Below are 23,687 nucleotides of genomic sequence, written 5' to 3'. Positions count from 1 at the left end.
GGCCAAAGTAGCACATCTCAAATACCTGTCCCTGCTTCCAGCACTCCCTGAAGACGTTCCAATTACTTTCATTGTTGGGATCTTGAAGACATAGTAAGCGGTTATCACACAGCCAGTAGTGAGGCGTATCAAAGCCCATTATTGTAGGCTTTATAGTCAGTCCTTGAGGTTTCCTAGGCAAGTCTGTAATGGTTCTGTTTTGCACCAGGGAAGCAAAAATATCATCAAGGATTTTGGGTGTAGTCTTGAGTCCGTTGTCTGTCTGATTTAGGGGAAAAAAAAAAAGAACAGAAAAAGTTGGTGTACTTCTCTGTTGTCTTGTTCTTTGTACTGCAGACTTTAAAGGTGATATATTTAATGTTGATGAATTGATAACATTCGCCACTTCAAAGATTTTTTACTCCAGCTCACCATCACACAGCAAAAGAAAAGCCTGCAGAAGTTCTGCTGTCTAGAAATTCACCATCACTAAATGCCAGTGTCACTTCTGATACTGACTACAGCATTCTGGCAGAAGTGGTTCTACCCTGATTTCAGCAACAATGCAGAAACCAATGAAGTACAGCATGGAACAGGGCTTTCTTCATATCAAAGAACAGAAATGCAGTTTCATCAAAGAACCCTCCAGGCCAATATTTTACCCCACCACTTTCAAGTTGCATCTGTAAAAGCAAATAAAGCCTAGGAGTATCTGAAGCAAACCAGCCTGCAAGCTAAGTACAAGAAAGTTACCCAACACAAAAGGTTTTTAGCTCCATCTCCACATTCCTTGATGGTTCTCTTTGAGACTACTTAATGGACACACCAATTAATGCAGCTGCCAGACATTAATCCTGAGTAAATCTGTCAGCTTTATCACTTGCTTCCTAACCCTCATCAAGCAAGACTTCCTGATAGTTAATGGGGCTATCTGGAGCACTGCAGGAGACACTGAATTAAGTCCTTTTTCCCAAGCTAAGAAGGAATTTAACCTACTGTGACAAGTGTCTGTGATAGTTGATCACAGGTTTAGAACAGTAACCTAAGCTTGGTATCAACTTGAGCCACTACAGCAAAAAAAAAAAAATTGTATACCTTTCCTCCAGAAGAATTCAGGAGATTCCGCAAGAAACCTGTGTTGTTGTTGCTTACAGGTGTTAATATTGCACTGTTGAACGTCTGCAGAGCTGCAGTAGGCTTGGCTAAACTAGGGAGTGTCTGAAGAGGCTTATTCTCATTCTTTGAAACGGGTACAAGGAGTTTTTCTGCAATGAAGAAAAGAAAGAAACATCTGAAAATGAAGCAAGGATTAATCCTCTGAACCAAAACAAATACATGCTTTGAATTTTATTTTTTTAAAGGAGATGAGATGCTCACATATACATATGTACATATACACACACATCATCTCTCAATACACTGATGAATTATTTATTTTGCTAGACTTCCTTAAAGATCAACATTTTAAAATTATTATTTTAAAATAAACAAATAGACAGAAAGGGTTTACTCTTTACCAGTTCCACACATACCTTTGTTTTCTTTATTCACGTTTCCACTCGTTAGATTTGATAGCCAACTTAATGAAGGAGAAGTGTTCACTGAAGCAGTTTGTTTACTTCCAACTGTTGATTTTACAGGAGGATCATGTGTAGTGACTTGTGGGCTCAGGACTAAGCTGGTATGCTGAAGGCTGGTCCTCTCTCCAGGTACCAAGTTCTGGAAAAAAAAAAAAAAACCACAAAGGTGAGAACTTGATTAAATACAAACACTCTACGCAAAAATAGGTAAACCGAGCAACAATAAAGATACGAGTAAACAAAATAAGAAGGTTTGGCCCTCCATTAAGTAATCCGATCTCCACAAGAGGTCAGCATCGCATCTTAGTATGGGTGAGAGATGAAAATCCAGGAGAAACTGACCTCCCAACTTCAAGAGCAGATGGAGTCCCTCACTCCTCAAGATAAATAAAGATAACTGAGTTTCCCAGATTCATTTTTCTTGGACCACTTTGGGAACCAGATACAGTTTTAACAGCTGCTCTCTCGCCATGCTAGTAACAGCTGATGCTCAGACCAGGGCTAAGCCTGAGGTCTACTTCACTACATTAAAACTTGTCTGTAGAGCTTCTAATTTTTTTTTTTTCCCCCTCAAGAAAGCAGCAGAAATCCCCTTACCTACCAGGTCTAAAGCAGCTATGTGAATCAGTGCAGCTCTGCCCTGGCCAGCAGAACACAAGCACACGACCCACTGTACATCTCCCAGGTAGCTGAGTTATTTATTTGTTTGGAACTTCAACATTGCCAGGCTAATAACCACAACTACTGCTTTAGCCTGGGATTTCTGGCTAAATTTCTCTTCTCTGCTCAAAGACATGCAATCAAGAAATTATTTTGCACCTGCATCTGCTTATTGCTACATTTGTTTCATCTGTTAGTGACCGCTGATACTTGGTAAGAATTCCAAAATACGACATTGCATAAAATGCCTCAAACTGTAATAAGCTTATCCCCACACCACCTGTGCAACAATGTAAAACAATTATTTGCCTCGTTTTGCAGAAAGGGACACACAGAAAATTCAATGCTGCTCTTTGTTCAGGGTCACACAGGAAATCTTGAGAAAAAGACTGAAGCTAGGTCAGCCATACACTAGCTTTTTGACTACATAACCATCCTCCTTGCTTTTAACACTTCACAATGTTCCTCACCTCTCCTGTAGATTACTACCAACACCAAAATCAAGTTCAGCCTGCTTCTTGGGCTCAGGATCCCGTATTTCTTCTCAAAATAAATTTACAAATAAGTATATAGAAAATTGAAAGTACATAATTTAAAGGACACTGCTTTCTTGCAACTCTTTGCAAAATTAATTTAATTTGTGCATATTTTGGAAAAACACTGGGCTGCCTAAAGCCCATCCAGCCTGGCCTTGAACATTTCCAGGGATGGGGCATCCACAGCTTCTACGGGCAGCCTGTGCCAGTGCCACACTACCCTCTGAGTACAGAATTTCCTCTTTATAGCGAAATCTAAACCTACTCTCTTTTAGTTTAAAGCCACTGAACAAAGACCTACATGGTGAGGTTAGCAGCAGCAGTCACGACTGGCATGTCTGTGCCAAGTCTGACTTCAGATATGGGTAGATTGAGGCAAACCTAGGGATTATTTCAGGAACACAGAGAAGAGAGAGAAATGGTAGCAATACCTGTTTTGAATCCTCCTTTAGAGTTGGCTTTGATAGTGCTTTGAATTGCTTATTTGCACAGGGACAATTTGCCTTTATTCCCCATTTTGTTCGTACAGAGTGAACAATATCACCAACATCATAGAGTGCTGAAGGAAAAGAGTAATTAATGAAGCTCACATTTAATTAGAACACTCAGCATTCAGTACCATTTTTAAAGTTGCATATACCATGCAGCTGGACAATAGCATAGGAACACACTTCATCTTTACAAAGAAGTCACAAAACTTCACGTGTAAAGGTCAAAGATAACTGAATAGTACTAAGTACGCAGGCTGTTCCAGATTATGAAGTGAAACCCTTTGACAATAGATGCCAAGCTTTAACTAGCTTTAGATATCAAAAAAGTTGCTTACTGCAATATCAACAACATACAAAAGACAGCAGAAGCCAACAACTTTCTTTTCCCGTCCCAATCAAGTATTTTAAATACCTTTTCCAGGAATTATTTGTGTAGGCATTAGATTCTCTGGCTCATGTACCTGCCCCTTCACACATTTAAACCAGGAGAAAGTATCTGAGTCATCATCTGTAAAACAGCACCATTAAGTAGTTTTATTAGTACGCCTTTCATCTTCCTTTTGGAAAGCTACAGCTTTTCTTACCCACCTCTTCCCCTTTGTGTAAGGTAGGGATGTGCATTCTCACCTTCATTGAGGCTTTTTTTCTTCATCCTGTAACAATCGACGCACACACCGAAGCCACACTTGGAGCAGACCCAGTGAAGGTTGAAGATTGTGGTGTCGCACACGTCGCACATTTCTCGAACCCCACGAACTGCACGCTTCCAGGCTACCTGTTCTGTGGTAATCGACAGGTTTGGCAAAAGCATTAGTTTAAACAAAACCAAAATATGAATGCTAAATATAGCAACATTAAAATACTTTGCGGATACAAGAAAGGTTCTGTCTGTTCTCTATTGGAATCCCAAAACAAATCCTTTGTAGTCACAGATTCAGAAAAAGCACGCCCAGAACAGTCTGAGCAATCAAGATCATTTTGCTTTCTCCTTTGCAGCACCCAACTACACCTGTTACTCCTGACGTGCTTTTGTTCGTGTTAACATGCAAATTGTTGACACTCTCCTAATGGAAAATTCCACAGCTGCCCTAAAAAAAGAAACCTAAGCTGCTACTAGCAAGCTAGGCTTAATTTCTAGATTGCCAGTCAGTTTGGACTTGTCCTCTACAGTGTAGTACAGACTGCATGGCATTCTCTCACTTTCAGTAAGTTTTCTACATGTTATGGTGTGTATCAGACCTTCTCAGAACAGCTACCTGCTAAGTTGTTCTCTGATTTGTGCAACTGACTGTTCTGTTCAGGTTTATTACACACCCAAATAATTAATCTTTTCTCGCTTCAAGTCATTTCACGAATTCCCATAAAAAATCCCAAATGATGCCAAGTGTCTTCCAAAACACTGTGGGCCCTCCCAGGGCAGCGTTATGTACGTATCATTCATGCCTGTACTACATTTCATCATGTAGACAGCTAAAAGACTAGACTAGACAAGAAACAGCTTCTGCCTCCTACCTCCTCCACACTCATAACTTCTGAAACTTTTCTGCCACGTTTCTTAATGTTATGAGCAAGCTATGAAAGAACACCTCCCTAAAGTATGCTTTATAAAAATGAACACAAGCATGCCAGGATTTAAGAAAAGTTCCTTTTCCTCTGCATATTACTCATTAACTATGTATGGAACAAAAGTAGAATAGTTTGGCACAATTTGCTCATAGCAGGAGGTAAAAGTTGTTTCACTTCTTGCTTCAAGATTCTTCTATGAACCCAAGGCCTATCACCACTTCCTTTCTTTTTCTTCTTCACTTCTTAAAATTGTGTTGTATTTATTATTTTCTATGCCAATCCTTTAATTCCCCAAACAGAGTATGAAGGTTTTTTTTTTTTTTTTTTTTTTTTTTTGCTATTTTATATATAGTTTGACATCTCAGTTTCCTGATTCTGTCCTTTTGCTCTCCCTCCCATTCTTTCATTTCCTCCCTGTCACCTGACCCTGCCTTCTCTCTCTCTCCGTAGGCCTCCTTTTTGCAGGAGGTTGCCAAAGAGCTGTGTGACCTAACCAAGCCGTTCTTCCTCCACTGGTCAATCTTTCCCTACACAGCAATAAACGCACGTGTGCTTCTCCTATTGAAGGAACTCTTTAAGGAAACTCTCCCAAACCGTTTTCTCCCTCACAATTGTCTTGAGGCTCTACATACCTGCCACCCCTGCCTGAAGGGCTTCTTTGCCCTATCCTCTCTATTGCTACATGATCCCAAATTCTTTCCTCACAGTCACTCTTACTCAAGCTGCGTGATACCTGGGTCCAGAAGCCTGTTTCCAAGAATCTTTTCCACCAGTGAACATTCTTTTTAAAATTTCATTCTTTGCATTCTTTTTAAAATTTCAGACTGATTACCTGCCATCAGCAAATTCTGCAGCACCTGGCAGAATACAGAGGATGAACAGTTCTACCCACACCTGAAAAGCAGTAGCTCAGAGTCAATCCTTCTCTCTAACTACTAAGACATACACTAAGACACTAAACTATTTCCTTCCTAGTCAGGGCATTAAAAATCTCCTCCATTTTCATGAAATCGAATTCCCTTACACACACCAGCTAGGGCTATAAACAAGCAAAGAGGAAATCAAAACATTTCGCTCCTTTGAAATCACCTCCAGAACTGACATGCTGACATGTTTATGCTGTTGTTGTTTTTTGTTCTTTTTTTTAAGCAGAGTGTATTTGTTGCACATATGCTAACAGATGCATTATCTGATACTAAGAATACACATCTACACCCTTTGTTTCATGAATTCCCCCCCAGATTTCATCCTTCCAAAGCTGTTTTGATATTCTTGTCTGTATCTGTCACCCTAGCTATTGACACACTGACTCCAAAGGCCTGAAAGCATTCCAGTTCAAGTGAAAAACAGAGTTTCCAGGTTCCAAGTAGCCCAGGGCAGGACCCCACAGCAAGCATTTCTGAAATATTTCGAGTCTTTCCTTTCCCTTTTGAAGGCAGTCAATGATGTTCAGGTTTTTTCTTCTATTCCAAACCTTGGAGTGACTGGTAAAGTGACATGACATTTACGTAATGCCTATACCACCCAGCATGCAGAAGACACTGGGGTAGACAGTTTTCTAAGCTGTATTGCTTCTGTCATCTAGTTATAACAATAACTAAAACCAAACACCACACAGTCACAATTTTAAGAGCCATTCTACTCTGAGGAGTGATTTTTTGCTCACATTTGCTACAGAGAGAGTCTGATGTGACCAAAGAGCTCTGTAATACACTTTGAGGTTAGCCCTGCCTGCACCGACAGAGCTCTAAAAGCAGTTGCCCCATCAATAACATCTCTGGGCTGTCTGCAGTAGGGCTGGATTCACAGCTGCTTCAAACCGACCTACTGGAAATTGGTCCCCTGCTTTTAGATGGAGGAGAAAGCTTTTTTTACTGACTTTACAGGCAACGTTAGCTCCGTCATGCACAAACAACAAAAAAGGAGCAAAACAACCTACCAGAATCTGTGCACTCAACAGGAAAGCTTTATTTTACTTGCATGCTAAAAATAGCTGGTTGTCAGCTGCCTGCTGCTGTAGCCTTTTTTTTTTAAACACTTCATTTCATAACAGCTCTACACTTTCTTTGTGACACAAAAACTGAGTATTTCTGACAAAGAATGGTAGAACTATGGTTTCTCCCCTCCACGAGCAAAGAGCTGATAAAACTAATTCATGCTAGACCTTAGGTTTCCTCTGAGAGCAGAGGGCAACACCCAAGTCTTAAATGGCCCTTCCAAATGCTTGCAATGCATTTTCACACAGGTCAAAAACTTGAAGTTTCACGTAAAGTTATGAAGATAGAGATATTTTAAACACAAATGGCTCTTACTGTGTGGTTCGATCGTAGACATAACTTCCTTCTCAGATATTACGAGCTGACAGAAGTGGTCCCCAATGTTGGCCAGGATGTACTTTGCTGTGTCCAGATCCAGACCCACAACGTTTTTTGACAAAGGCAGCCACAAGCTAATAGCCTCAGGGTCATACTTGTTTGGAGTTAAGAAGCCTTCCTCACGCAGTAACCCATGCTTATTGAACTGCAACCTGGGGAAAGAGGGGGTAGGGGGAAAGAGAAAAACCCATTACTTCAAATGTTTCAATACTTCACATTCAGCCCAGTGAGTCAATGCTTACACTGTAAACGTGTACACCATACATCAAGGAGTCGAACACTTCATGATTGCAAAGGACATGACTAAACACACTTGTCAGAAGTGCTAGACGTGTTTAATATACTGCTCGTTTAAAGAAAAGGAGACTCATAACAGTTTCTATAGTAAGGTGGGCTTCCTAAAGATGTTTTTTAATCACACTAAAATTATCAGGTTATCATCATTTTAAAATTGTGCTTGCTTTAAGGATCATATCCAGAGGAAGCAACAGTAAGAGATTTATCTGGAACCAGGTGCAACTCAGAACACAAGTGTTACTTAAAAACACTATATATTTAAGTAACCATTGGTTCTGAAGTAGCTGCCAAAATGTTTCCAAGAACCCATCCCTTTTCTACAGCAAAGTTTGAAGATATATTCTCAAGTGATTCTGACAGGCAGAAAGAGTGATATCTGGAATTGTTAGGAGGTTAAGTAAAAAAGCAATCTACAGTTATGTTTATGTTCTCAGGAACCTTTTTATTAAGTGCTATTGAGGGAAGTTGACTTGTGATGACAACACCTGCTCACTGTATCACTGTGAGTGGCTAGAAAACATGCTGGTGGCTGATATTACAAAGAACAGCAGTTTTCAGGCTTTGCAGATTTCACATTCAATAAACACGGACTGTTCCATTCACTTTGACTTCTGAACTGAAAGATTCATCTGCAGTCCAAGTCTGAATTTTTTACTCTGAGAAGATGACTTAACATGGCCTGTAGTTACACACATTTGAGCATTTCAACAAATGCCACAATTATCCCAAGACTGACTACAGTAAATCTGTACCGGAGGATACATCACGGATTAGTAACGCATCTTCGTGTTTAAGCTTTCAGCTACGTGCCCTGCTTTTGGGTGTTGGAGAGAAAGGAACCTCAAGAAAAACAATGGAAAAGAATATTTTCTTGTCAATAAAATGTCTGTAGCTTTTCTGCTTTCAAGTTCTCTCTCTTCAAAAGCTCTTCAGGCATAGAACTTCTTTCTTCTACCTAGAGGCCCCCCAAAGAAACCCATTCCTCTGAAAATCAGAAGTAGAGCTAAGGATTGGTAAGCTTTCTATCTCCCTTGTGGGAGGTGGTATTTGTTTTTCTTCTCTTATATAAGAAGTGTTACTTTTTCCCTACATAACACAGTCCATATCTCAAAATTTAGATGGGTGGGGGGAAAATAAGTAGAGGCACGCAACATCTGGACTTGAGATCAAACAGTTCATGGAAAAAATTTATACAGCTTGAAAACAAAGGAAGGGACATGTTAAAAACAGCCAAACACAACAGTTTGACAACATCCACCCTGGACTTACAGATGTGCTTCAAATAACAGTTTAAAGCCCTTTTTGAAAGGGTTCCTTATGGTGGCTTAAGAACTGAAGACAGAAAACAACCAGGGGCCTTGACTGTTCAGCTCAAAAAAATAAAAATAAAAAACAGGCTCACAGGGGAAGATCTGAAGCTGCAGATCAGGTTTGGAGAAAGCAAACAGCACTCAACGCTCACTGGGTTTTCCTCAAAGTTGCCTTGCTCCCCTACCCCACCTGCTCTCCTCAAAACCCAGTAAGCACGCTGAGTAAGTGTTTTTATAGCAAGCCTAGAGAAACAAACTCCCAAGCATGAAGTGGAAAAAAAAATGGAGCAAAACACAACATGAAACCAGGGCTTTGCCCATCACTCTTCTATTGTTCTGGGCTGAAAGGCCATGGTCACTTACTGGAACTCTTCCCCAGCTGTAAATGTGTCTAACATTTTTCGTGTCCCACTGCTGAACCCTGGGGGACACGCACAGAGTCTAACCTCTCAATAGCACCTCCAATACTAGCAAGCTGAAGCACTCAAACTAAACTCCAGTTATCCCCCTGGCATTCAGCCCAGAATAGCAAAACAAACAGCTCAAACTCCTGCCAAAATATTTTCTATTCAAATGAAGTTGTTAGAAGATTTCTAAGTGCTAGAAAAACACACGCAACCCCTCCTTGCTTAGGTATCCTGGCCTTATAGCTTAACAGCTACGCGCTGACAGCCAGCAGTTTTAAATCAGAGCCCTGAATGGGAACAAGTCAACCACAAAGCTGTTCTTCACCTGGCCCAGGAAAAGAAGATCCATATTACAGCTAACAGTGAGCACTCAACAGCCCGCCTTGGAGAGAAGAAACAACAAGACAGATGGCCAACTCCAACAAGTGACTTGTTCTTCATGTTTAACTACCACCAAGACCTACGCAGTTAATATTTCTCTTACCTTCTGAAGTGAAAGAATCGACAGAAGACAGTGGACTCTCTCTGATCTTTGTTCTTTCGGTAACTGTCCAGGCGGCACTCCCTGCATTTATGCAGGTGAGGTGCGATGTTATTGCAGGAGCCATCCTGTACAAACGCCTCTCCGCTCTGCTGCAGCTTCTTCACTTTAGCAGCATCTGCTAAAATTGACTTGCGGACCATGACTGTGGGGAAGAGCAGTGAAAGTTACACAACCTTTACTAATTAGCTCATCATATAAAGGTACAAGCAAAGGTCTTGTCATGAAATGGACCTGTGTCAACCTTTCCTATACATGTTACATTACACTGAAACAAAATAATGTGTAGACCCACATAGTCAAGTTACACAGCCTGGGGACCCAACCTTAACAGATCCATTCGCCCCTCACTGAAATCTATTTTGAAAGAGTGGCTGCTTCCAACAAAAGCACTTCTTCCACTATCAGGGCTTGAGTATCTGAGCATGGAGGAGACTTCAGAAGTATTGAGGACAGACATACAACCCATCCATTTCACAGCCCTCAAGGTGCAGTGGATTTCAGCAGCTCACCATAGGAGATGCCAAACGTCTCTCTGCCTCCCACACTGCAGGTGAGACCCAGCAGTGACTGCTTGGCTGGCTGTTCACCCACCTTAGTTAAGGAACAGCACGTGGTAATACAAGACCAAGCAACTTGAGATTAGAAAGAGGTGGGTGTGCAGGGAGATTCCCAGAAGCAGGACGATCAGCTGCACCGACGCACGGCACAGACACATTTAAGGAGCTGGGCTCCTGGTGACAGCTACAGCAATTCCCATCCTGCCACACATGGAAAATTTGGAGCACAGCAAGTGGAACCAGGCCACAAATAACACGGTGGCCTTTTTTTTATTTTTCTTCTTGACAAGTCATCAAAGGAAAGTCCCTTTTGAACAAAGCTTTGTTGAGAACATCCACTTCTCATTACAATTACAAAATTCAGGGCCACAGCTAAAAAAAAAAAGCAGCCTCATTACACCATCAGCTTCTGCATCCCAAACAGAAATGTATTCCTGTAACCCGTTTTGCCATTCTGTTCTTGGAGATATTCTGTAAAAAACTTTGTTTCTAGGAATTATTAGTCCTTTTTTCTTTTGCGGGAAAGAATATTTTCCTGTTTTATTGTATTGACCTTGTGAAAGAGCCCACAAGTGACTCAAATTCCAGATCACTTGTTCGCACAGTCTAAATTACTGTTTTTGTGTACGTTACAAAGGATATACTTGTATGACATCACACAGAAACCACAAGGAGTTTCAAATGACAGGAAGTTTTAAAAAATACTTGCCATTATCCTGGATCTTGGCACTTCCAGTCCAGAAGTTTTCATTTTCGCTTCTCTCAAAAAGAGCCTCATTTGAATTTCTCCTAATAAAGAATTCCATGTCTGCGTGTTCGTCAATCTTGTTTCCTTTTTGGCTGTTCTGGCTGTTACAGCTGCTTTGTGATTTAACTCCAGACTCAGGAAGAGAGAGAAGATGAGCATCGGAGGTTGAGGGCCGACAATCTAAAGTCCTCTGCAGTTCAACAGTGCTGTTGACTCTTGGTATTGCTATGGGAGAGTTAAGGTGTTGCATCTGTTTTGCAGGAACGCATTCTTTTGGAAAGTTTGTGGTGGGCTTCATTAAAGGTTCATTTGTATTTTTCAAGCTGGTTTCCTTTCCGTTAGCTGAATCAGTTAAAGACGAAGATCTTGAGGTTGTCAAAGAGGTATATTTACCATTTTGATCGTTAGGATTTTGCGTTTGTTCTTTAGATATATACGTCACTTTGGGGAAGGCAATCAATTCATCCTTCAATGGTTTAACTCCAGCATTAAGACAAGAAGGATGAGTTTCTGGTAAGCTCCGTCTACATGTGCTGAAACATAACACGAAATACTTAGAGAAGTATGTGTCAAACAAACCACAGCATCAGCTCTTCAAACCCAGTCACGTTTAGATCTTGAAAGAAGTTTAATCATACTTTTAATTCTGACACTTGAAGATGTAAAGTTGTGCGAAGTTCAATAGATTTGTGTTTGATTTTTGTTTATTATTATTTAGAGCTGGAACCAAATGATAGAACTGTACATGCATGTAGATACACACAAGTTTAGCTACTGCAGCTACTCCATTACCTTCTCACAACTACAGTTACTTTTATTTTCTCCATGTAACTGTATAACCAAACATTTCACATGCATGTTTGGATTAGAAGGCTCCAATACTCCAGAAACTTCAGCAGGGACTGTGCTTCTGGCTGACACTACAAGCCTATATTGAGACAGTAAAACTACTCCCCCACAATAAGATCAGATGAAAAGTCACGTTTTCTACAAGCCAATGCCACTTCTTGTAAAGGAAACACAAATTCTGTGTATCAGCTATCACACTGTTTGTACTAAGTATATAAATCTTTGTGACAGAACCGGGGGTAAAGGCACCACATTGTAACCTTCGAATTCTGCTTTTGGAAAGGAGCTGTGGTTTGCACTCAGGAAAAAACAGTTACATGCTACAGTACAGTTCCCACACTTGCTCTAGTCAGAAAGCTGAATAAAGCACAGCTTTCATTTCAGACCCCAACTGCCTTTCCTCCCGTCACAGCTGCTGTAGAAATTTGTGTTTTTGAGAGATTGATCTGATTGAAAAATGCCTTGACCATGCCTCTTAAGAGTTACTTTTATCACAAACACAGCATCAGCTCAAATTTGTACAAGGAAAGTTTGGAGTGGTAACCTCAGTACTGAAAGGTTTTAAGCTCCATTGGATATTTTCTGGGCTCCGACAGATAACAAATAAGTTTAGAGCCAACACAAATACCTGTTGAACAGAAATGTAATTGAGGACCTGTACTTAATCTGTAAGCAAACAGCCTACAAGAAATGTGCCTGAAGGTGTCCTGTTTAGTTTTTCTCAGGAAGGCAGGTGGGGGACACGTCTGACAAGAAGTGGACACCATGGAAAGTCCTCCTGTACTTCTCATTCAACTATGGATGGGCACAATGACATGGGAACACCAGCTTGCAACACTGAAGGGCAACTACTTCAATTTAAAGACACCCCCCCCAACACACACATGGCAAAAGCAAGAAAATTACATACCCAGTGCAATTAAATCTATCACTTTCCTATGCCAATGTTACAGAAGACTTGAGTTACTACAGTTCCGTAAAAATTACTTCTGAGTTTACTCTAAGAACTTGAATTATTTTTGGAGGAGAGTAGTCCATGCAACCATAAACTGATTCCTTACCCCTGAGGAGTTTCTGCACCAAGGTTGGGAGGAGAGTTAGCTGGCAGGGGCAAGCCTTGATGCCTTTGGTCTTTATTAGCAGGAGTACATCCTAGCAATGCTTCACCAAACACCGTTGGTACTGACCGCACAGGTCCCTGACTCTGAGAAACCTGCAAGAAAGATTTTAACAGTTAAAATACTTAAAACGCCACCACCAAAACAAATACTGCTTTACAAGGTTAAGCTTAAAAATAAAAATATATTAGTGATTGTTTAAAAGCTTGAAGACCATTCCTCACTCAGTTCAAAAGATGTGAAGCCCTTTTAAACATTATAGCTTCCAAGAAACACTGTTCCTGTGAATTTGTTCCTCCCTCCTCCCAGTTACCACCATAGACTTCAAGTGGTGCATGTGACATTAAGGTGGAAAGGAAGATAGAAAGCTCTGCTCTTCCTTGTTACCACCAGTGCAAAGATCTTTCAAAGTTGGTTACAGTAATCAGAAACAGCTTTCAGAGCTCTTCTGAAAATCCCAGGGAAAATTAGAACTGTGAAGTTAAGAGTTTACCAAAAATCTGTATGTGAACTTCCCTGCAGTGAGAAAGTCTTTGCACCAGGATTCTACAGTGTCAAGCGAAGAAATCTTGTGCTGATTAAGTAACCAGCTTTATAAAGCTACAGTTCTTTTAGGAATACAACAGGCCTATCGAATTAGGAGTCCTTAGAAACAGTTGTTTTCCATGAGACTCCCTCCTCAGCTCTCAAAACCCATAGCCCACTCCCACATGCTCAACTTACTGCTGCAACTTACACCAGGCTCATTAACATCAACTCTAAAATATTTCCTTTCTGCTTTGTACAACACAGCTGTCAGACATCAAGGCAAGCTCTCAGAAAAACCTTGGGGTTTATTAACTCCACATTACAAGTCAGAGCGCTATCACACAGTGAGTTTAAAAAACAAGTTATAGCTTCAGCTTAGCAATCCAACACATTCACTCTGCCAAAATCAAAGAAATAGAGCTTATTTTCCTTATCCAAGTACACTTACTTGCAACTATTTTCTCAAAATGCGTACAAGACATTTCCCAAAGAGTAAAAAAAGTGATAAAAGATCCAGTCCTTAGAAGGAAGGCAGACCAGAAAACCAGAACTAAATAAACAGCAGCACCGCTTTAAGGAAAAACAAGCCATGAATTCAGATCGTGGTAACTCTGCTGTAGTACATTTGGAATATGAAATAAAGACTGGCTTTGTATGCATTGAGCGAGTGGCTCAATGGCTGAATGTGCAGAAAGCTCAAGAATGGCAAATTGAGTGCCTGAAAGACACTAAAGGTACTCAAGCATGAGCTATAGCAACAACACAAGCAGAGTATGATTGCGGTGCGTGAGCTACTTCATGCTGATTTGTGGCACAAACACTCTTCCTCCTCAGTAAATACTAGACGGATCACTCTTGTCGCTGAGGAATCTTATCTTGTACTTGCTACCTCCCTGCTGCATCCTTGTGAAGCTGTTAAAGATCTCTAATAATGATATCCAGACTGTAACTAGATCTACATACTGACTCAGCACAGAAACCAATAATCAAAAACACAAAACAAAAACACAAATAAAACATCCCCTACTACCACCACCAAAGAGCTTCCGTAAGGCTAGCTCCACCTAAAGTGTGATTTTTGAAGCACCAGGGCAAAAGTATAGGGTAAGTCTGAAGTACTGCTCTTTAGTCAAGCCAGTATTTGACATTTTCATTTCTAGATAAAGTTACTCAGATCTTCTCCTGGCCTTTCAGGGAGCTTTCTTAGGATGGAAACCTCCCAAGTCACTCAGAAAAGAAATAAATATTGGCATGCAGGTACCCATGTTCCCTTTTTGTACTGACAACATTCTTTCAGACCTTTATCTGTGTAGCTTGGATCCTCAAAGCATGCAAGTGTTGCTAGAGTTTTGGGGCTTAAGTACAGAGCTAAGTAGTTAGAGAATGAAGGCAAAAAGCAAAGGCTACGCACCTGAGAAGTGCCTTGTGCTTAATTGCACTGCAAAATACATGACTAGGCAGGCTGACGCCTGAGCGCAAGGAGGGGGCAGAAAACAATTCAGAAAATGAAAACCTGACCTTCAAGGTTTAGTAACTTTTTCTCTGATTACTGCAAGGCGAGATGTTTCTACCCATGCCTAGACAAGTTTCAGTGAACACAACGTATCCTCCCAGGGATTAGGTTCATTATTCCACTTTTATACCTAATCCTTATTTAAGGCCATTCTGAGAAGTGACATGACTAAGTTACATAACACAGACACACGTCACGCAGTAAGGCATTACCTCGGGAGAAGATTTTGTGTGTTTAGCATCAACGCTTCCACTATTCTCTGTGGATTTCCTTTTCACGCCCCCAATTTTTTTAGATTTATCTGGAATGGAAAGTGATCCAGATTAGTCCATTTTAGCACAAATTTCTGACTTGGTATCTGAAGTACAAACAATAACAGCTCTTACCACATTTTCCATTATTGTCATATATGATTTCAACATGAATTAACTCTGGATCGAGTGTTTTTAAAGCTGGAATCTTGGAAAGGAACGAAGAAAAACAACAGAGGAGTCAGTTAGAGGTGGAAGTTACAGTCTGAATGTATTTATCTTAGGTGTTGTGGTATAGACTATGCTTAGATACTTGACATTTGTTATTTGACAGTTCTACCAGCAGCACGAAGTAATACAGAAACACTTTGGGGTAACAGATTGCACTGCACCACACTGATCCCTACTTCCTCCTAGCTTAAAACGTAAAGGACAGAATTATAAATGGTGCTGGTGGGGATACAAATAGAAGACCCCAGCTGTTCCCCCACCTCCGTTTGTAAGCCCACCCCAGCTGGTTCCTACCTCCTGACAGTTGACTTCTAGAGTCCGTGTAGCTGGATTACCATTCACAACGACTGCTGTGAACCACTGGGTAGATGGATCCAGGCTATAAATTCTAATTTTTGAACCAATGATATTTTTTCCACCTTAAAAAATGAAAGAAAAATGCTTCAGAAAAAGGGTGCATGAAGACCATCACGTTATCCAGGTATCAATGTGAATTTGCCAACAGTACTGGATGCAAGATGAGTACATAAAACAAACTGAGAACCTTGAGACAACTTCCACATAGCTGAGGGAGGAAAATAAAAGCATGATAATCTACGTTCCAGCTATCTGCTTCTCTCAAATAGTTCAATTAAGCTTCCTGGATGTTCAGACATGCAGCAGAAGCCAGGCTGACCTCCAAATTTCAGACAGTAAGACAGATCAATGGACAAGGAAGCAGAGATTCTCTGATTAGATGGGGAATTTTCCCCTTTCCAGTATCAGGGATGACAACTCTAAGCCGTAATATTTTCCTTTCCACAAAAGCAAGATGTTTCTTGCATAAGCAAACATGACTAACAAAGATGCTTGTATCTACCAGTAAGCAAGAATTTGAGGCCAGCAAATCTAAAGACAACAATTTCAATTTGACTAATTAGCAGCCTTTGTGTAAAACTTTGGAAGTTTAAAAAAACACTACTTGAAGACAGCGAGTAACTCCCGGTAATTTCAGTGAGAATTGCTACATGTTTGTTAACAAACGTGTTTCACAAGAGTCAGGACACCTATACACATCTAAGTTGTGCACTCGCTCTTACAACAGAAGGACTTAACATTGAATTCCCCACAATTCCTCACATTTTCCAGTCATTGCTGCAAAAGCAGAATCAGTATATTTTCTTCTATAAAAAAGCTTTCATTCCTAGAATGGATTATTATAATTAACACCATCAGCGCAAAGATTTCCCTTTTTTTTTTTCGGTATTTATTGATGAAATTTTCTGCTACAGAGCATGCTTATACCTTGTACCAAGCGTGTTTCATCTAAGTGTTTCTTCACCAAAGCCTGAATTTCCTCATTAACATTTTGATCGTCCTTAAGATGAAGCCTGGAACTGTCCACATCCTATTTAGAAGCAAAATATAGAAGTTGGCATTAAGGATAAAGCTTCTGATTAACAAAGAGGCATGAGTATTTAGAAACAAGATAGCAGCAATTCATACAAGCCCAACAAGTTTCTCATTATTCTGTGTTCCTTCAGTTCCCAGCATATCATATTTATTAACCCAGACATCACTTCCTTACCACTAACCTGGGACAATGACCAACAAGCCAGCCTGGAGGGAGCTCTCCAGATCTACTTTAACATGGCTCTAAAGAACAAAATCTGGCTTGGTTTTACTACATCACTAATGAGAACTAAGTTTAACCAAACTAATTTAGGATTAGGTTCTTAGAACTAGCGGATACAGATTTTATAATAGTCCCAAAGAGCTGTAAATGCAGATAGTTTGAGTTTTGTTTCTATTTATTTTATAACAATAGTGCCTGGATCCAGTGCATGTCAAGACACCATTATACATTATAAAACGTTCATATGAATGAAAACAGAGGCAGCTACATCTAAATTGTTCATAATTATTCAGCACCATGTATTTACATCCCCTCTTCTATTTTTAACTAAAATAAGCTCCTCAACAACATTCAGCATTCCTAAATCGGAAGTTGAGAGCAAGTTTTTAACAATGGCTCAGAGCACCAGTAAGAAAAAAATGACTTTTTTTTTTTTAATATCCAAAGCACTGCTCTGGTATTTGTAAGAAGCAGAAGGCTCGAGAGCCAGCAGTGAGAGAACTGTTATTCAAGATGCCAGAAAATTAGCTTTCTCCATTGCAATATTGAGATGAGGCTTCCATATAAAGAAATCTTTACTTGCTTTTTGAGCCAACGCAGGCAAGCTGACAATCTGCAACTTGCATCTAGTTTTAAGACTGTTTTTTTGTTAGTTCCTCAGAATAAGTGGTCTACTTGCTGACTGGTGACAAGTTAAAGTAGTAGAACATTAATGGTGGCACTACTAGTGGGCTCTCCGTGGGACTAATTTCTACTTTCTACTAATTTCATTCAGGGTTTCAAGGGTCTTTTCTAGAAAAGTTAAATCCTTTCCCAGCAGCAGATCCTATTCCTCGTAACGCCTGACCAGTCAGCCACGCAGGGCAATTGTTTCAGCCTGCCTCTGCCTAATTTTCACTAACAAATTTTCCTCCTGGTGCTCAACAAAGACATTATAATTCAACCACCTCGTTTACATCCTGCCCACTTCCACAATTGTTTCAGATTAGAAGTCATGTGTTTCCATTGAGCAGCAAGATTTATTCCAGACATCTCTGCAATTCCTTTCACAGCCACGGTCACAAAAGGGAAACGTTCCAGATTTTCCCCTGCCATCAACACAATGCAACTGCTGCCACCTGAGCTGAATCTCTCTCCTGCTACACTCCCTCATCCAGCTGTGCTATATGACCTGGACACACACCACACCCAGAATTGACATTTATGAGTTGTGGCAATACACACCTACTCCAAGTTTTTACCCGTTTAAAGCCTTGCATTTAGAACACATTAACTACAGATATCTTAAACAGCAAGATAAGAAGGTTTACATGTCACGTTTATGATGCTATACAAAGTTACCTGGATGGGTGTCAAAAGGTCTTTAGAAAGAAAAACACATCTCTCTTCGCCCAGATAGCGCACCGACACCATTGATCCCAAACCAGCTTTGTCCACTAAGGATTTGTACGTCTAGAAAAGTGATAAGCATTTTCTTAGGAGCAGAGTAAGACCTCATCATGTCTCGTGTTCGTTTAGTTACAATAATTTTAGTTTTGCATCTGTTTCCCTGTTAAGGTCTCCCATCTACATGTAACTCTTGAAATAACGTAAGCGTATAATAAACTTTCTCATACAAGCCTAATAAAGAAGTCACTGGATTATATTTGAAATTCATTTCATTTATTAGAAAGAGTAACGAATTGATGTTAGGTGGCTGTCATTAACAATCATTAACCACTCATCCCAACATGAATGATTTACTAGCGTGAGGAGTTCCAGCTGGGGATGTGTTCATGAAGACCCCTCCTCATGGTAGAGCAGAGGGATATCTAGCAAAGCACTGAAGAGCTGCTGCAGGGCTTGCAGGTGAGTTCTTAAAGCTCACACAGCACTGATAACATACTGAAGCCTTAGTTTAGGCATGAATGATGACTTAGCCTCAGAGTTATACTGCTCCAGTCCAATGATCTTGTCTTCAGGTAAATCAAAGGCTTTAAGAACAGCCACGAAACAAAGACTTTAAGAAGCTTCTGAACTCTTCTTAATATGTACAACATGAAATTTTGTCTAGCCCTTCAGCTAACAGCCCTGAGTGGGTACACATTTGGTGCCTGGAATATCACAAGCAGCAAGAATAACTCCTCCTTATGCAAAAGATCCATTTATGCCCCATTTAAAAGAGAAGAGGAGGAAAAAATTGTTCTGATAGAATATGTGTGGGGGTTTCTGAAGGACGGGTCATGCAAAGAAAGATTTTCTTCCCCTTTGCTGCTTTTAATTCAGTTACAACAGCACTAGGAAAGGGGCAGTATCACTGTAAGAGCAAAAGCAATCACTCCAGGAGCTACTGGGCATTACAAGTTTTGCAAAGCCATTCTACTTGTCAGTACCATAGTGTCCTGTACACTCAAATCAATTGCTGTAATCAAAATTTAAATAAATAAATCCCCACATGCCTTTTGTGACCTTTCTTTCCTCCCTTGAGTGGTAGGAAAGGGGGAAAAACATCTTTGCCAAGGTAAATTCCAACACTGTGTTTTATCCCACCTCACTCCTACAATGAGCTACCTAACACATACACAGCATGAACTGAGCCTTTAAACACACCAGGGAAGGAAACCTTGTGGATAAAATGCAGATGTGAACTGTTCAGATGCACGTAAAGAACCAACAGCTAAGTTGAAATAAGCAGAATTTCAGAACATATCAGCAGAATCTAGTAGTAGATATATTGATATTACTGCAAGGGGAAGGAAATAAAGTTAAGGACTCCTCTTTCCACTTCTTCTCCCACCCTGTTTAGCTCTATATCCAGCGAGTATCTGTTCAGATCAGCTTTGCTTAAAACAAACCTCAGCTAACACGCACAGCTAGCTTAGGAGTAGCAATACCCAAAGCAGCCAAGTAAAACTACACTGGCTGCATACATTAGCAGAGAAAAATCCTCCGTTCACCTCCAGCAGCTGATCTGCACTGCCAGCCATGCATGGCAGTTGCAGGAAGCTTCCATTTCTGGCTTGGGAAGCGTAGCTCAGGTATTTATATGCACAAAAACTAGATCTCGCAAGTGATCCGTGGCAGACAGCCATCACGTAAGAGTCATTCAAATTATTTTTGTCTCACATCATGAATTACTGAAGAATTAACAGTACTTGAGGCACAGTACAAAGAACCTAAGATAAAAGTAGTGAGCAGTAAGCCCTGTGCTTAGAAGATGGCCATGCAGAGCCCAAGTGAGTCAGGCCAACCGTGTACTTGCCATGGCAGGCCACTGGATAGGCGTTATAGAACTGCCTTGAGTTCTTCTTTCGGCCAGCACCAGCTTTTGCTCCACCAGGAATGCTTTCATCTTATGGCAGTAGACCTCTATCCATCTTCTTTTTTCCCATGATTCATCATCAAATTCCACGCAAATCTGTGGAAAGGAAGGAAAGTAAATAGCTTAATATTCCATCCCATACAAGATAAACATCACGAACAGCAATTTCTTCTAAAAAATTAATTAGAAACACAACGAAAACAAGAATATTGCCCTCTTGTCACACAATTAAGTGATCACCAAAGCATCCTAGACTGACTTAGGATTTCTAAGTGTAGTTAAAATTAATTGGCTCGTCATCATTACTGTCACACAAAACATTCCCATTGCTACGTAACTCAATGACCTTCCCATCTCAAAAAGCCCTTTATTGATCAAGGGGAATTCGCTGGGTTAGCTGGCCCACCAGTGTTTACAGTCGGGGAAAAAAAGCAAACAAGCAAAAACAACCTTTAAAGGACTGCGTAGGACAGTAGCACATGCATTTCCCACTATATTTAGGGTGTTTGATGAGTTGTTTTTCCAGAAATATTTTCAGAATAAGAGTCCCAAAGAAAAACTTCAGTTATTTTATTGGAAGCCCAAGCGAGAGTAAGCCAGTAAAGGAGATGAAATTACATAGTGTGGTTGTTTCCTGTCTGCTTTTAATTGATATTCATCTCCACAAATCTCTGAAGCACGTACACAAACTTTTCAAGAGGAAAGCAGTTGTCACTGTGCTAAAAACATGTTTTCTTGGCCAACTTCTTTGAGGTGGCATTGCCATTCTTTGATAAGCAACACTGAGATGATCAAAGGATTGGGGAAAGAAAAAAAAAAAAACACCACCACAAGTAAAACCTTGCCTGGCTACAGGAATTTAAATAACTCGGTAGAGAATGACACCTTCAGAGATCTCTCCTCCTTCCCAGGAAATATCACTGTCCTAAATATAGCACCTAGCTCGTTTACCCTAGAAGTGGAGAAGCTTTAATTGAGTGAATCTTAGAAACTTCCCCTTGCGATCAGCTTCCCTGCGAGGGGAGAGGCAAGTAAGAGCACGCACGTAAGAGTGGCACGATCACAGGCAGGAACTGCAGCCCTGACGGGTGCAGAACCGAATTGAGGCATCCTGAAGTTCACGGAAACGGTGAAAGAGATAAGCAAACAGCACAACTACCAGAACCAGAATGGCTTGTTTTGGCTGCATTATCAACACTGCTCAAGCAGGAAAATACGGTTGAGAAAAGGCTTGCCAACATCACAGGCAATCGTTCATTTCTGGAGCTCGGTCCTGACGTTCTATGAGAAGCAAGGCGGGAAAGATTAAGGATTTCTACTCTTCTGGATGCTTTTTTCAATCCATCACTATCTCGGGTGGTCCTAGACATTGCTCTTCCTTGCGACAGAGGGAAGGAGGCAGCACGTATTTTGGAACGAGAAGTTCTCTATGCCTCGATTGTCTGCTTCACCACTTCTTCTACGCTTTTACCACAGATCGCACGAAGTTAATCGCTTCTGGCAGCACCGTAACCAACTACAAGGCGCTCAGTGGAGCACTGAAGTCCCCCAGAGCACCTGTTCCTTCTCCCTTTTAGTCCCAGAGGAAGCCCTCAAGAAGTTTTCTGCAACAACATCCTTCTCCACACAGCAAGTAAGGGACGGGCACGGCCCCGTGGGGCAAGCTCCACCCCAGGTACACACACAGGACCAGAAGCTCAGCCTCCAACAGCTCAGGACTCTCCACAACACCTCCCAAAGTTTGTATGTTCAAGAAATAAATGGAAAGCTGAGCTTCCTTGTTCAGAAAGGTGCTTCCTCGGTTAATCAGAGGTCACGAAACTCTCCCCGTTAAAAAAATAAGGAAACAATTTTAATGGGAAGACTTGTCATGGGACAGCCCACCCAAGTCCCTTGCAGAAACAAACTGGAGTACCAAGATTCTGTTACTGTACCAAAGTTTTGGCCTTAGTAAATACTTCATATCCTAAAAATACTTCAGGTAGCTTTCCTGGCTACAGTTTCTGAAGAGGTGCTTACAAGCTTCTGTCAAAGCCTCCCAATTTCCCCCCAGAACACACAGTTAACGAATTACACCAAGCTTGCAATAATTGACGGGGCACAGAAGAAGCCCACCAGCAATCACCATCAAGAAGCAGCCACCATGCAAGAAGAGCCTCCGAGCCTCCAGCCCCATGCGCGGATTTGCTACATCTGCAGCACTGATTGCAGACAACAGAAGCATTTGTTCCTTATCAGCCCTTTCAGAGCAGAAGAAAGAAATGCCAGCACTCCGAAAAGGAGCATTTTGGTTCCATAAGCACCTCCAGGGGAGAAAATCGCTTACAAGCGAGGTCTCCAACCACACTTGGGGAACACACAAGCAGGTAATTCCTGCACATCGGCTACGAGAAAAAGTTCTTGAGGCGCTGGTGGAACACAACCACCTCCAGTTAGTTCAGGGCCATTTCCGGCAACAGCGCCAGCACCTTGGGGCGCTTCAGCCGGCGTGCCAGCTGGGCAGGGAGGCTCACGGGGTTTGGCTTTCTCCTCCTTCCACCAACCTCTGCCCCTAAAGCAGGGGGTGTTTGTGGGGTCCGACACCCCGTGTGCCTCAGAGCCCGCAGCGGGACTCCGTGAGGCGAGCGGCCTCCCCGAAGGCCTGTGGGGGCAGCTGGCGCTTACCTTGAGGTCTGGCTTGGAGATGTCGGTGTGGGAGACGGCGCGGATCCTGCCCGCCTTCCAGGGCCACTCGGCCACGCGCTCCGTGTCCCAGGGCCCCTCGTCGTCGCCCAGCAGGCTGAGGAAGCGCTTGCCCACCAGCAGCGACCAGCTGCCCTCCAGCCTCAGCACCATCTTAACTCATGGAGGGGGAGGACGAGGCCGAAGAAGCAACGGAGAGCCAGCGGCCTCCCTCCTCACACCCCCCTCCCTCCCCCTCACCTCGTTAATTAATTAATTAATTAATCAATCAATCAATCAGCCGTCAGGAACCCCCCCCTCTCGTCAAAGCGGAGGCCCCCGCGGCCTCTTTGTTCCTGCCTCCCCCTCAGGAGCTCGCAAAGGGGGGCAGGAGGCGGCCGGGCTCCCCTCCGAGCGCCCCTCAGCCGCGCCTCGCCCGCTTCCTCCCCTCAGCGAACGCCTCAGCGACGCCTCCCCCCCCCCTCCCCTCCCCTCCCTTCCCCGCCCCCCCCGCGGCCTCCACACAGCGCCGGGCGCGATCGCGCCGCTCCCCCTCAGCCGCCTCAGCCG

The 23,687-nt window shown here is 41.9% G+C and overlaps 1 protein-coding gene across 1 annotated transcript in view; it reads right to left on the bottom strand.

Moving 5' to 3' along the window:
- Positions 1-23,595, bottom strand: part of KDM3A (lysine demethylase 3A) — a 29,488-nt gene extending 5,893 nt beyond the window's left edge. Inside the window, exons 1-17 of the mRNA XM_038178761.2 lie at positions 23,121-23,595; positions 20,397-20,552; positions 18,497-18,607; positions 16,825-16,927; positions 15,835-15,959; positions 15,445-15,517; positions 15,271-15,359; positions 12,961-13,112; positions 11,012-11,583; positions 9,686-9,887; positions 7,125-7,339; positions 3,874-4,026; positions 3,659-3,754; positions 3,187-3,314; positions 1,512-1,698; positions 1,075-1,244; positions 26-262 (exon numbers count right to left, since the gene is read on the bottom strand). Coding sequence (XP_038034689.1) covers positions 26-262; positions 1,075-1,244; positions 1,512-1,698; positions 3,187-3,314; positions 3,659-3,754; positions 3,874-4,026; positions 7,125-7,339; positions 9,686-9,887; positions 11,012-11,583; positions 12,961-13,112; positions 15,271-15,359; positions 15,445-15,517; positions 15,835-15,959; positions 16,825-16,927; positions 18,497-18,607; positions 20,397-20,552; positions 23,121-23,291 — 2,940 coding nt within the window. The 5' untranslated portion in view covers positions 23,292-23,595. The remainder of the gene's footprint in view (positions 1-25; positions 263-1,074; positions 1,245-1,511; positions 1,699-3,186; positions 3,315-3,658; positions 3,755-3,873; positions 4,027-7,124; positions 7,340-9,685; positions 9,888-11,011; positions 11,584-12,960; positions 13,113-15,270; positions 15,360-15,444; positions 15,518-15,834; positions 15,960-16,824; positions 16,928-18,496; positions 18,608-20,396; positions 20,553-23,120) is intronic.
- Between the last annotated feature and the right edge of the window lie 92 nt (positions 23,596-23,687).

Source organism: Anas platyrhynchos, chromosome 4 (genome assembly GCF_047663525.1).
Source record: "Anas platyrhynchos isolate ZD024472 breed Pekin duck chromosome 4, IASCAAS_PekinDuck_T2T, whole genome shotgun sequence".
Classification (NCBI taxonomy): Eukaryota; Metazoa; Chordata; class Aves; order Anseriformes; family Anatidae; genus Anas; species Anas platyrhynchos.
The sequence above is the reverse complement of the archived record's forward strand: the minus strand, read 5'-3'. Positions and strand labels throughout refer to the sequence as shown.